General features: G+C 34.0%; 1 protein-coding gene and 1 long non-coding RNA gene across 3 annotated transcripts in view; one reads left to right on the forward strand and one right to left on the reverse strand.

Annotated features, from left to right (window-relative positions):
• LOC141488480 (uncharacterized) overlaps positions 1-15,475 on the reverse strand; it is a 60,903-nt gene that overhangs the window by 41,747 nt on the left and 3,681 nt on the right. The window lies entirely within an intron of this gene.
• Positions 1-15,475, forward strand: part of HAO2 (hydroxyacid oxidase 2) — a 42,574-nt gene that overhangs the window by 23,737 nt on the left and 3,362 nt on the right. For both annotated transcript variants that reach the window (XM_074188572.1, XM_074188573.1), the window contains 2 exons: positions 1,186-1,344; positions 11,506-11,575. In XM_074188572.1, the coding sequence (XP_074044673.1) occupies positions 1,186-1,344; positions 11,506-11,575 (229 nt within the window). The remainder of the gene's footprint in view (positions 1-1,185; positions 1,345-11,505; positions 11,576-15,475) is intronic.

Genomic DNA, 15,475 nt, shown 5'->3' on the forward strand with positions numbered 1-15,475 from the left:
TTTCTTTGTATGCCAAATAGAGTCTGTGTTTATTCCTCTATTTCCAGTATGTTTCAACACACTTCCATGTGTCTGTTTTTGTCCTAGTTTAGTAGTTGTAACCAATTACTAAAAAGTCCAAAAATGAATCCAAAATTCTAAACTGAGAATATATGATTCTTCCCCACATCATGTGTCCCCATTATAGTGGACTATTTCTTTTGGCTCTTGCTTTTTTATCACATCCATTTCTGGATATTTCCATTCCCCTTTCCCTACCTACTGAGATATCCCTCATGACAAATATTTTAAAAGATAGACAAAAAACAGTTTAGTAAAAACTAACCATTCCTGTCTGACAGGTTGTACAGCGCTCCATATTCAATCCCCCACCTGTACCCTGAAGGAAAGTGCATTTTCTCAATTGCTCTCCAGGGAAAAATTTAATCACTGCATGAGCCCAGCATTAATTTTGATTTATTGCTCTTTTGTTTTATGGGGGGTTTTGGTCATTGTGTAACTAATGTTCTATTTGATTCACTAAGCATCAATCCACAGCCTTCCCATTTTTCTCTGAATTCTCATTTATCATTCCATATTCTAGTTCTATTATATTCATAGACTAAAATATTTTTAGCCTTTCCCCAAGCAATAGTCAACTACTTTGCTTTCAGTTCTTTATTACCTCAAAAAAGTTCGACTATGAACAATCTGTTATATATGAAACTTTTTTTCCCTGTTTTTGGGGTAAATGTCTACTATTGGAAATGGGACAAAGGAATCAACATTTTAAGTGCCTTTTTAGTCTAATTTCACACTCATGTCTAGAATGGTTGCACCAGTTCATTAGCCCTGCCTTCAGTATATTAGTGTGCCTGTCTTCCCACAGGAACTCTAACACTGACTATTTCTACTTTTTGTCATCTATTCCAAATTTCAAGATATGAGATAAAAACATCAGAATTTTTCTCTTATTAATGTAGCTCTTTTATTCATTTTTTCCATTGACATTCTTAAGTTTTTATTGCTCCAAATGAATTTTGAATAAATTTTCTTAGTTTGTCAGGGAAGCTTTTGAGTGTGCTTGGTGGTTTGTGTCATTATGTTTCTAGGATGCAAGCCATTCATGCCCTTGATTCCACCAGCTCCCCTGTCTCCATTAAGAATCAAGAGCAGTAAAGACAAACATGTACTTTTTCCTTTCAGATTGATGCCCTCTCAGAAGTTGTGAATGCTGTGCAAGGAAAAATGGAAGTCTACTTAGATGGTGGCATCCACACTGGAACAGATGTATTGAAGGCACTAGCACTTGGAGCAAGGTGTATTTTCCTTGGAAGGCCAATCCTCTGGGGCCTCACTTATAAGGTGAGGTAATAGAGAGGAATACATCAGGTCAAAATACAGTTGCTCATTCATCTGTTGGATACACTGCTCAAAAAAAAAAAAAGAAGAATGCTAAGATCTAGACCTAGAATGGAAAATCAGAAATCATCTCAAATTAATATATGGAAATTGAGACTAGAGATTGAATGACTTATTTCAAGTCATTCATCTAGTAAATAGCACAGCTAAAATTTGAACTCAGTTCTTTGAATTTGGAGCAAATCCAATGTTCTTTCAATCATATCTTATTTATATCAAACTAAAATCTGTTCTGTAGCTTGGTCTTAGTTCTATCCTACAAGGTCAAGTAGAACAAGTCTTATTTCGCTCATATTCATTATACTTCATTACTTCATTTTTATTTCTGGAGCATGGGAACTTCAGCCAGGCCTGAAATCTCTACCAAAATCCTTCCTTGGTTCTAAAACGCGGCTCACAGTGAGTAGTCTTAGAACTTCTCTACTGGTTCGTATTCCCTGGAAGATCTAACAGAATCCCACATTTAGGATGGTTGAGCTATAAGCTTGGAGATTATAATCCAATTACTCATTTTATAGATAAGAGAACAAGAGTTCCCAAAGAGATTCAAGTGACTTTTCCAATTTGCGGAGCTAGTCATTGGCAGTCTCTTAGTTCTTAGATCAATGTTCTGGATCTGCATAAATTAACACATATTATTCTCACAAATTAGTTCCAGTCATCCTTCACTACTTCCTATATTCATTCCATTCAATTAAATGCACAAACATTAAATGGTCACTATTAAAGGCACTAACTACTAGAGACAAGGACCACAAAATTTGAAAAATGAAATAACATGTTCTCCCAAGGATTTTTTATTCTAGTAGATAATATCTAGTGGATAATTCTAGAGGGAAAATAGTAGATATGCAGATAAATAAAAGCAAAGCTAATTTTATTTTAATTGGAAAGACCAAGATGGTTTCACAAAGGTCTTGGTGCCAGAGTAAAATTGTGAAGGGAGTGAGGAGAGACGGCTTCCCTTTCCTCTAAAGCCCAACAACATGCATTATCTGTTCTACTTCATTGTGTTATCATTTATCATTTTATGTGTTGGGTCCTATTGCTTCAAATAGATCACATTGTCCCCTGAAGCAGAGGCCACATCATATATTTCAATTCCCCAAGAGAAATTCTGAATAAACACTTGCTCATTGATCAATTTAGGGAGGCTCAAGAAATGTTAATAATGTTCTTTCTAAATGTTGGTGATTCTTTCAGGATCATTAACAAATAGTGTTTGTCACATCCACTTTTCGTCATAACAATTAGGAGTAGAAAGCACCAGAATAAATCAGGAATCACAGAACCCAGAGAGACAAAGGTTATGGGACTCCTACAATTGTCTCTTTACTTCTCATCAACTCAAAAAAATTTCCTAGCGAAACTAGAAGCAATTTCAAAGGTTTCACATGAATCAAATCTTTAAAATCTTCTACCATTTCCAAGTCATTCTCCTTGAAATGGTTCTCTTTGGTAGAAAAATTTGGAAGAAAGTAGGCAGTTGAAAAGTTTCACTTTCTTCAAATTATCTTTTAAGCACAGTTCCCCCTTCTTCCCCTAACAATGTTTGTTGTTCCCTTTGCTTTAGTACACCAATAATACTTTTTAAGTCCCTTTTATTGTCCTTTATATTTTTCCCCAAAGTTCAGTACATTCTCAAATGTAATAAAAATTTATGATAAAGAGAAATTGAAGCAAAAAGTGAGGTATGGTCAATTTATTCACAAAACTAGCAATTGCCAGTAAATAATTTCAACAGATCATCAGTTATCAAAGAAAAACTAGGACTTTACAGAGTTTATTATTATAATACTAATAAAAAGAGGAACTACATTCATAAGATGAATTCATGATACTATAATTCATGATACTAATGATTATTTGTAGCATTTTCAGGAATACAGAAGTGTAAAAAGCACAAAGAAATAGTTGGCTTGAAGCACTGGGTTGCTGGAGATGTTGGACATTTCCAGGTCATGATGACCATCAAACTATCTCATTGATTATAGTATAACTACAGTAAATCTTGACAATGAATTATTATGTTAGCTGAAAGGTGAAGCCCTTGAGTGTTTGAGATTACCATCTTAGAATAACAAAAAGGGAAATTTAGACTACTATGAAATGAAGAACTGGTCAAGTTAGCTCTTCAGGAGATCAGCTCAGTTGTGCAACTCTGCCAAAATGAGAAACCTAATCTATTACTATAATGATTCCACATCTCTTATTATAAAACCTATGTGAATTAGGTCTAATAAAATGAAATAAATAATCAAAATAATAAATACTACTTAACTAGGAATTATTTCTTTCAATGTCCCCCCTTTCATTCTTGTTCCCCTCATTGATCGCTTGAAGAAACAATCAAAATCCGTCAATTGATTCAGGATTTTTATAAATAATTGTTCTAAATTATCTGTTTGATTCTCCATGGCTAGAGTTGACTATCTGAGTTATACTAATAGGTCTTTGGATGTTTGCAATGTAGTAGCAAAAACACCAAATACTACAACTTATAAAGATGTTGTCTTCATCTAAGAAATTCAATAGTATTTCTAGTCTAGCTCTCTTCCTTATGTCCTTACTAGCCAGGAAGCAGTTCTTCGGGACACATGCTCAGCAAGCAGTCCTTCTAACTCTATTGATTATATAATTTTTTAAAACACAAAAGTATTCTACATTTTCAGTGTACTCTCCTAAAGCAGACTTAAAAGGTGATGCAAGTGATGGCTCCATATTGAAAACCTAAAGTCATGGTTTCCACAAACTCCACATGTCAGAGTGAGTGGGCAGGTCTAGGTAGCTGGTAACTTGCAAATTGAATCTAAGAGTTCAAAGCATCTCAGGAGGCAAGACCTCTAATGGATGAGAAATAGAGGCCTGGTTAGGATCAGAAATTGATGAACTTAACTATTCCTTCTATTTGAAGGAAGAGGAGATTGCTGAATGTTTCAACTTCAATTGTAGGCTGGACAAGTAGCTCAATTTCTGTAGAAATGTCAACCCAATGCTTGGGAGTAGGGCCCAGAGAATTCTCTATTCAAGATTAGATTCAGCTTCATGGTTGTTTGAGGCTAGGCTAATCTTTTTGGATGTCTGTACCACCAGGCTCCTATTCATCAAATATCTTATTTACTCATTAGGGCTACAAAATGATTAAAGACTATACCTGTGGTATTAGGTAGGCAAATATGTATGTTCCATGCCATCCAAGAAGGGAAGAAAATGTAAACTGGCAGAGATAAAAATTGGCCTGGGATACTAATCCCTATGCCAATGTAAAATTTTCTATGTCATTAATTACTAAAAAGTAGCCCCCCCCCATTTTATGAGAATCAATGACATTTTTGCCTCTTACTAATTTTCTTTTTTTTGCAAATTTTAAAGATTTTATTTATTGAGTTTTATAATTTTCCTCTTAATCTTACTTCCCCTCCGCCCCCTACAGAAGGCAATTTGTCAGTCTTTACATTGTTTCCATGGTATACATTGATCCAAACTGCATGTGATGAAAGAGAAATCATATCCTTAAGGAAGAAACATAAAGTATAAGAGATAGCAAGATCAGAGAATAAGATATCAGTTTTTCTAAATTAAAGTTAATAGTCCTTGTTCAAACTCCACAGTTATTTTTCTGAATACAGATGGCATTCTCCATTGCAGACAGCCCAAAATTGTCCCTGATTGTTGCACTGATGGGATGAGTAAGTCCATCAAGGTTGATCATTACCCCCATGTTGCTGTTAAGGTGTACAGTGTTTTTCTGATTCTGCTCATCTCATCAGCATCATTTCATGCAATTCCCTCCAGGCTTCCCTGAATTCCCATCCCTACTGGTTTCTAGTAGAATAGTGTTCCATGACATACATATACCAGTTTGCTAAGCCATTCCCCAATTCAAGGACATTTACTTGATTTCCAATTCTTTGCCACTACAAACAGGGCTGCTATGAATATTTTTTATACACATGATGTTTTTACCCTTTTTCATCATCTCTTCAGGATATAGACCCAGTAGTGGTATTATTGAATCAAAGGGTATGCACATTTTTATTGCCCTTTGGATGTAGTTCCAAATTGCTCTCCAGAAAGGTTGAATGAGTTCACAGCTCCATCAACAATGTAATAGTGTCCCAGATTTCCCACAACCCTTCCAACAATGATCATTATCCTTCCTGGTCATATTGGCTAGTCTGAGAGGTGTGAGGTGGCACCTCAGAGAAGCTTTAATTTGCATTTCTCTAATAAGTAATGATTTAAAGAAATTTTTCAAATGACTATGGATTGCTTTGATCTACTCATCTGTAAATTGCCTCTACATATCCTTTGACTATTTGTCCATTGGGGAATGGCTTTTTTTTTACTTTGATTCAGTTCTCTGTATATTTTAGAAATGAGTCCTTTGTCAAAAACATTAGTTATAAACATTGTTTCCCAGTTTACTACATTTCTTTTGATCTTGGTTCCAGTGGTTTTGTCAATACAAAAGCTCTTTAATTTAATGTAAACAAAATCATCTAGCTTGTTTTTAGTGTTGCTCTCCATCTCTTCCTTGGTCATAAACTGTTTCCCTTTCCATAGATCTGACAGGTATACTACTACTTGATCATCTAGTTTGCTTGTAATATTGTTTTTTGTGTCTAAATCTGATATCCATTTGGATCTTATCTTGGTAAAGGGTGTGAGGTGGTTGTCTAATCTAAGTTTCTTCCATACTAACTTCCAATTTTCCCAGTAGTTTTTATCAAAGAGAGAGTTTTTATCCCAATAGCTGGACTCTTTGGGTTTATCAAACAGCAGATTGCTATAATCATCTCCTGCTATTGCACCTAGTCTATTCCACTGGTCCACCACTCTTATTTCTTAGCCAATACCAGACAGTTTTGATGACTGATGCTTTATAATATAATTTTAGATCAGGTAAGACTAAGCTACCCTCTTTTGTACTTTTTTCATTAAATCCTTGGAAATTCTTGACTTTTATTTCTCCTTATGAATTTACTTACAACTTTTTCTAATTCATTAAAGTAAATTTTTGGAATTTTGGATTGATAGGGCCCTAAACAGGTAGTTTAGTTTTGGTAGAATTGTCATTTTTATTATATTAGCTCAACCTATTCATGAGCAGTTGATGTTTGCCCGGTTATTTAAATCTGATTTAATTTGTGTGAGAAGTGTTTTGCAATTATTTTCAAAAAGTTTCTGAGTTTGACTTGGTAAATAGACTCCCAGGTATTTTATATTGTCTGAGGTTACTTTGAATGGGATTTCTCTTTCTAGCTCTTCCTGCTGTATCTTGCTAGTCATATATAGAAAAGTTGAGGATTTATGAGGGTTTATTTTATATCCTGCAACTTTGCTGAAATTGCTAATTTTTTCCAGTAGATTTTTTGGATGATTTCTTGGGATTCTCTATGTATACCATCATATCATCTGCAAAGAGAGTTTTGTCTCTTCCTTCCCAGTTCTAATTCCTTCAATTTCTTTTCTTCTCTAATTGCTGAAGCTAACATTTCTAATATGATATTGAATAGTAGCGGTGATAATGGGCATCCTTGTTTCATCTTTGATCTTATTGGGAATGCCTCTAGCCTCTCCCCATTGAATATAATGCTTATTGATAATTTCAGATAGATGCTGCTAATTATTCTAAGGAACAGTCCATTTATTCCTACATTCTCTAGTGTTTTTAGTAGGAATAGGTGCTGTATTTTGTCAAAAGCTTTTTCAGCATCTATTGGTATAATCATATACTTTCTGATGGATTTGTTGTTGATATAATTAATTATACTAACAGTTTTCCTAATATTGAACCAACCTGCATTCCTGGAATGAATCCTACTTGGTCATAAAGTATTATCCTAGTGATAACTTGTCATCATTTTTGCTAAGATTTTATTTAAGATTTTTACATCTATATTCATCAGGGAGATAGGTCTATAATTTTCTTTCTCTGTTTTAACTCTTCCTGGTTTAGGTATCAGCACCATATTGGTTTCATAGAAAGAATTAGGCAGAGTTATATCTCCCCCTATTTTTCCAAAGTGTTTAAATAGATTTGGAACCAATTGTTCCTTAAATATTTGGTAGAATTCACTTGTGAATACATCAGGCCCTGGAGATGTTTTTCTTAGGGAGCTCAATGATGACTTGTTAAATTTCTTTTTTTGAGATAGGGTTATTTAGGATTTTAATTTCCTCTTCATTTAATCTGGGCAACTTATATTTTTGTAAATATTCTTCCATTTCACTTAGATTGTCAAAAATATTGGCACAGAGTTGAGCAAAATAATTCAGTTATTACTTTAATTTCCTCTTCATTGGTGGTGAGTTCACTTTTTTCATTTACAATACTAGCAATTTGGTTTTCTTCTTTTTTTAAACAAATTGAACAGAGGTTTATCAATTTTATTGTTTTTTTCATAAAACCAAATCTTGTTTATATTTATTAATTCAATAGTTTTACTTTTGATTTTATTAATTTGTGCTTTAATTTTTAGAATTTCCAATTTGGTATTTAATTGGGGATTCTAAATTTGTTCTTTCTCTAATTTTTTTGAGTTGCATATTTAGTTGACTTCCTCTTTCTCTAATTTATTCATGTAAGCATTTAAAGATATAATATATCCCCTGACAGTTGCTTTGAGTGAAACCCATAGGTTTTGGTATATTGTTTCCATATTGTCATTATCTAGGATAAAATAATTAATTCTTTCTATAATTTGTTGTTTGATCCACTCATTCTTTAAAATAGGTTATTCAGTATCGAATTAGTTCTGGGTCTATATCTCCCTGGCCCAATATTGCACATGATTTTTATCGCATTGTGATCTGAGAAAGATGCATTCACTATTTCTGCCTTTCTGCAGTTGATCATTAGGTTTTTGTGCCCTAAATACATGGTCAATTTTTGTATAAGTGCCATGTACTGCAGAGTAAAATGTATATTCCTTTCTGTCCCCATTCAATTTCCTCCATAAGTCTACCATACCTAGTTTTTCTAACAATCTATTCACCTCCTTAAGCTCTTTCTTGTTTATTTTATGTTTAGATTTATCTAAATATGAGAGCAGGAGGTTGAGATCTCCCACTAGTAGAGTTTTGCTGTCTATGTCTTCCTGTAGTTCTTTCAGCTTCTCCTTTAAGAATTTGGATATTATCCCATTGGGTACACATATATTCAGTACTGAAATCACTTTATTGCCTATGGTACCTTTTAGGAGGATATATTTCCTTCCTTATGTCTTTTAATGTTATCTATTTTCACAGCTGCTTTGTCTGAGATAAGGATTGCTACCCCTGCTTTTTTCACTTCAGCTGAAGGAAAATATATTTTGCTCCAACCTTTTACCTTTACTCTATATGTATCTCTCTGCTTCAAATGAGTTTCTTGTAAGCAGCATATTGTAGGATTCTGGTTTTCTTCCATGGGACTGAAGTAATTCTCTATGGTCAGATTCTTCTTTTTCTGTTGTTTACTCATTTCCTCAGCCCAAGACTAATTTACAGCACTTTCAAAACTTTGGGGTTGTTTTTTGGGGGGACACCCCACTGGGACCTTTATTCCTACAAGGTCTTATGCTCTCTAGCCTGTGCTTTGATATGTAGATGCCCTCCCCACGTTCTTCCCTCTGCCCTGGGGCTATAAGAAGGGTTCCAGCTTGGTTATTTAGTATAGAAGCCCAAACTGCAATATCTAAGTGTATGCAAACAGCAGAGTCCTACCCCTGGGAGAGCAGAGAAATCTTGTAGACTTCCCTTATCATCTCTGGGGGTGAAGGCTGCTTTCTCCAGATTCATCACTGCAAGTTCTGTGGCCAGTGCTCTTCACACTCCACACTCATTCTGGTGTAGCAGAGTTCTCTCACTGCCCCTTCAAGCTGTTGCCAGTGATCTCTGGGCTGGGCTGGGGCTTTTTTTATTCCAACCCCAGTCCTGGTGAAACACATCTTTCCAGCGGAACTTCTAGGACTAGGAAAATGTATCTCTCAATCTTTCTGTGGGTTCTGCCCCTCTAAATTTTGGCTAGAGACATCTTTATTTTTTTGGAGGTTGGGGGGAAGGAGTTCCCAGGAAATGCTGCCTTCATGCCTCCATCTTGGCTCTGCCCCAGGATTCTGGCTTTTAATCCACTCTGCTATTCACTTATGTTTTAAGGGAGAGTTCATCCCATTCCCATTCAAAGTTATAATTATTAACTCTTTATTGCCCTCCCTGCTATCTTCCCTCTGTTTGCATTTTCCCCTTTTTTCCCTTTATTTGTATTCCCCAGTATTTTGTTTCTGAATACCACCCCCTTCAGTGTGTTTGCCCCCTTATATCCGACTCCTTTCTTTCCCCTTTTCCTTTCCCTTCCTTCTGTTCCCCCCTTTTCTCCCCCTCCCTGTCTCTGTCCCCCTCCCCCTTTCCCCTTTTCCCCTTTCCCCTTTTAATACTTGAAAGGTAAGATGTTTTTTAAGTTAACTGAGTATGTGTGTAAGTTAACTTTAAGCGAAGTCTGATGAGAGGAAGATTCAGATGTTTCTAATCTCCTCCCTTCTTCCCCTCTATTACCATAGATCTTTTGTCTTCATGTAATGAGATTTACCCCCATTCAATCCCCTCCCTCCCTCCTCCTGTCTCCTTCCTGTCTCCCCTTTTTAAGGAGGAAGTGCTCTTCAGAAGACAAATCCTGAGGTAGATGGCTTTTCTTTCTGAATTTTGTTGATCAGATTTCTGTTAAGAGGTTTGCTTCATATCATATATGGGGAAAGATCAGGGGATTTTAGAACTGTGCCTATGTTCTCTCCACCATCTTGACCAGACATCAACTCTTACTAATTTTCAAAAGAAGTTTGAACAGGATAGGAAAGAGTTGTGGGTAGCATAGCTAATAGCATTGTTTTACAACAAGAGGAAGATTTGCATGCCAATATAGTATTTGTAATACTAATAAGTCAACAACAAAAATGATAGCCTTAATTAACTTGCATTCAGGGCCATCTTCAGTCATTCTGATTCATATTTGGCTACTGGATCCAGATTACTCCCAAAGAGAAATCGAGGTTGGTGACACCACAGCATACTCTTACTCAAATTCAATTCATTTGCTAATCATGGTATCACCTCCATGATGCCATGATCTTCTTTGAAAAGTGCAGTAGCAGCAGCAGCATCACAATATTATTTATTATGCTAACAACTACAAGACCTGATAGAGCAAAAAATATTCATTTTCCTATGAATGTTTGGTTCCTTCTTCCCTCAGAGAAGTAGATGATCAAGAAAACACTAATATTATAAGGGAAATTAGAGCAAGAAGTATGTAGTATGTATCACAAACTTTAATCTATTTTCATAAAGCAAATCAAAATCCTAGACCTTCAGGGACTGCTATTTCAGTTGGAAGAGGAGAGTAGTCTATTGGCTACTACTATGACAGCAGTCTTTTCTCCAGAGAAGAGAAACCTCTATTAAATCAGTTACATCTCCTTTGGTAGACTTGTAACATCTAAAAATTGCTTGAAAATGAATAGGGAAAGTTACAGAATTCTCATCATATTTGGGGGTTGTCTCTCTCTCCTCTATATAGAGAAGTCAAATAAGTTAAGAAATATGGTAAGTTCTTAAAGGTGTGATCTTCTGTCACATCATATCATTTCTTTTTCCTAAAGTGGAAAGATATTGGGAGCAAGTCAATCCTTTTTAGAATCAAAAATAGGTAGGAAGGATAGAAAAGGGGTTCTTTTTGAGGGATTGGGTATAGGCCATCTTATAAGTTAGCCCAAAAGAACCAATAGTTCTTTTAACCAGGGTAGGGTCCTTCAACAACTGCTCACAATTTTCTCAGTAAATTTCTAGCAGCTTTAGAACACATTTCACAAAATTTGAGAATGAGATAGAAACATTTTTAAGAAATTATTTTCCAAGCTAGTTAAAACATTCAGAAGAGAAAAAAAATCTTTCTGAACCTCAGGTGAAATGCTTTTCTGAAGCAAAGGTGGAGGTGGGAGCGGGAAGTTGCCTGTATTCATTAAGTGACTGTTTCCAAGTCTTCTAGAATATAAGCTCATATTTGAAGGCAAACTCTTTCATCAATCAGATTACATGTTCAAAATGGTTCTCTCCTTTTGGGAATAGGGTGAAGAGGGAGTTCGACAAGTCTTGAACATATTGAAAAAGGAGTTCCATAAATCCATGATATTTACAGGTAAGATTCACTTTGGATTTGGGTTAAGAGTACATACAAGGAACAAGCAACAGTCCCTTTTTTAAATCCCCCACCTATGCACCATCATTTCCTAGAAAAGAAGATGAGGGAGAAAAATACATGGACAATTTAATGTAACTGCTTTAGAAAAAAAAAGGGATGCTACATTAGTTGATACAAAGTGCCAAAGTAATAAAAAATAGCTTGCTATTCTCAATACACTAAACAGACCACACTCTCAGCAGTAGAGTATCTAGTTCTTGACACTGCTTAGAAAGTATTTGATATGCTAAATAAAGTGTGTTCAGAGACAGAAAGAGTACAAGAAGGGACTGGGAACCTTGGAATATAAGGGACAGTTTCAACAGTATGGCTTTAATCTATAGAAAAGTACACTAAGAGGAGACATTCTTCCCTTCTCCATAGCTCTGACAGGTAAAATATTCCAAGGTCCTATTATTTCTATTCCATGGACCCTTTGAGTCTAAAAATTTAATTATTTTGACCTTATCTTGGTATGTGATGTGAGATGTTGGTTTGTACCTAGTTTTTGTCAGACTCCTTTCTAGGTTTTTTAGCCCTTTTTTTGTTACATCTTGAGTTTTGATTCCAAAAGTCTGGATTTGGGGGATTATCAACACCAAATTGCTATAATAATTTACTATTGTGTAATATGCATCTAATCTATTTATTCCACTAATTTACCACTGATCTGCTTTTTAGTCAGTATCAGATCATTCTGATGATTACTTCTTTGTAAAATAGTTTGATATCTGGTACTGTTAGACCACCTTCCTTCATTAACTTTTTTTTCATTGATTCCCATGATGTTCTTTACTTTTGCTCTTCTAGATGTATTTTATATTATGTTTTCTAGTTATATAAAATAATTCTTGGTAATCTGATTGATATGACACTAAATAAATATTAGGTATAATTGTTATTTTTATATTATTTTGACCTACATATGAGCAATTACTATTTCTCCAATTGTTTAGCTCTGACTTTACTTATATGAAAAGTGTTTTACATATATATATATATATATATATATATATATATATATATATATATATATATATAGTTACTGGGTTTGTCATGATAAATTTCCCAAAATTTTTATATTATTTGAAGTTATTTAAAATGGAATTTCTTTTTCTGTCTCTTGCTGCTGGACATTGTTGATAATATAGAAAAATGTTATTGTTTGTGCTTATTTTATTTCCTGTAATAGTCGTTAACTATTTCACCTAGTTTTTTTAGTTTTTTTTCACCTAGTTGATTCTAGGATTCTCTTAAGTATACCGCCAGATCATCAGCAAAAAGTGATAGTTTTGTTTCCTCATTGACTATTAAAATTCCTTCAATTTCTTTTCTTCTCATTGTATAGATAACATTTATAGTACAATATGAAATTATAGTAGTAATAATGGACATCTTTCTTTCATCTCTTATCTTATTGGGTTGGCTTCTAGCTTATCCCCATTAAAGATAATACTTGCTTGCTAATAGTTTTAGACAAGCACTACTTGTCATTTTAAGGAAAACTCCATTTATTCCTATGCTCTGTAGTGTTTTTTCTAAATATATAAATATTTTATTGGTTTTTCCAACTATATACAATGGTAGTTTCCACCAATTTTTTTTGCAAGATTTTGAGTCTTACATTTTTTTCCTCCCTCCCTTCCATTCCCCTTCCCCCTCCCAACAGAGGGTATTCTGATATAGGCTTTACATTTGCAACCATGATAAACATAGATCTAAATTGAATGTGTTGTGAGAGAAGAATCAGATCTAAAAGGAAGAAAGAAAACAGAGATAACATACCGCATAAGACAACTTTTAAAAATTGAAGATAAACTTTGGTTTCATTTAAGCTCCACACTTCCTTCTCTGGATCCTGATGGTATTCATAATAAGTCCCCTAAAATTGTCCCTGATTATTTCACTGATGGAATGAACAAGTCCATCATGGGTGATCACCACCACATGTCATTATTCTTGTTATAATGTTCTTCTTGTTCTGCTTATTTCACAGAGCATCAATTGATGCAAGTCTTTCTAGACATTTCTGAAATTCTATGCCTCATGATTTCTTATAGAACAACAATGTTCCATCACATTCTATGGTGTTTTCTTTCTAAAAACAATGTGTTGAATTTTCAAAAGTGTTTTTTATCTATTGAAATAATCTGTTATTCATCTTTTGATATTATCTGTTGAGATATTTTTGTTGGTTTTGCTACTGAGATGGTCAATTAAGCTGATATTTCCAAATATTGAACCAACTCTGCCATCCTGCTATAAAAACCATCTGATCATAATGCATGCTCTTTGTAATATGTTGTGATATAAAGAAGTTTTATTGCTATTAGGAATATTGATCCATGGTTTTATTGCTCTGATTTAGTTTTGAGCACTATATTTTTGTCATAAAAGGAATTTAATAGGATTCTATCTTTGCCTATTTTTCTAAATAGTTTATATAGTCTTGTGATTAATTGTTCTTTAAAAGTTTGATAAAATTTACTTATGAATCCATCTGGTCCTGGGAATTTCTTCTTAGGGAAATCACTCATGGCTTATTCAACTTCTTTTTCCAAAATAAGGATATTTAAGCATCCCATTTCTTCTTCTGTTAGTCTTGCAGTTTATAATTTTGTAAATAGTCATGTTTCTCTTAGATTGTTAGATTTATTGACATATAATTGGGCAAAATAGCTCCTAATAATTGCTTTAATTTTCTCTTCTTTGGTGGTGAATTTGCCCTTTTCATTTTTGTGATACTTATAATCTCTTTTTAAAAACCAAATTGACCAATAGTTTAGTTATTTTATTTGACCTTCCCCCCCAAAAAAACCAATTTTCTAGTTTTATTAATTAAATAGTTTTTTTAGGTTTTCTGCAAGGCAAATGGGTTTAAGTAGCTTGCCCAAGGCCACACAGCTAGGTAATTATTAAGTTTATGATTTCAGATTTGAACTCAGGGACTCCTGATCCAGGGCCAGTGCTCCACTGCACCACCTAGCCACCCCCTTAAATAGTTTTTTTTTTTACTTTCAATTTTATTAATTTTATTAATATCTTCTTTGAGTTTTAGGATTTTTCAATTTGGCATTTAATTGGAGATTTTTAATTTTTTCTTTTTCTAGTTTTCTTTAACGTTACATGTCCAATTCATTGATCTGCTCTTTTTCTATTTTATTGATGCAATTGTTGAGACATATAAATTTTCCCCTCAGTACTACTTTAGCTCTCTTCCATATTGTCATGTTGTCTCAGTGTTGTCATTTTCTTTAATGAAATTAATGTTGCTATGATTTTTTCTTTGACTTCTCTTTCTTTAGGATTGTATCATTTAGTTACCAATGAATTTTTAACCTGTTTCCATGACTCTTTATTGAACCTAATTTGTTTTACATTTTGAGCTTAAAAGGATATATTTAATATTTCTCATTTTCTGCATTTGGTTGTGAGGTTTTTTATGCCTTAATGCATTGTCAAATTTTATGTAGGTGCCACATACCACTGAAAAAAAGATATATCCCTTTCTATTCCCAACTATCAAACTTAACTTTTCCAAAATTCTGCTCATCTCCTTAATTTCTGTTTGATTTGGTTAGATTTATCTTGAATTATCCAAGACCAAGAAGAAAATATTGGTTGATTTCCAAGAGTAAAAAGTTGAAGTCTCCCAGTAGTATGATTTACTCTTTTCTCCTACAATTCATTTAACTTTTCCTTTAAGAATTTGTATGCTATACTATTGGGAGTGTATGTACTCACAAACATACATATACACACATGTACTTACAAACATACATATACACACATACACACATGTGCATATCTATGATATGTTACATCATTGTCCATAGTATCTTTTAGCAAAATATAATT

Source organism: Macrotis lagotis, chromosome 5 (genome assembly GCF_037893015.1).
Source record: "Macrotis lagotis isolate mMagLag1 chromosome 5, bilby.v1.9.chrom.fasta, whole genome shotgun sequence".
Lineage (NCBI taxonomy): Eukaryota > Metazoa > Chordata > Mammalia > Peramelemorphia > Peramelidae > Macrotis > Macrotis lagotis.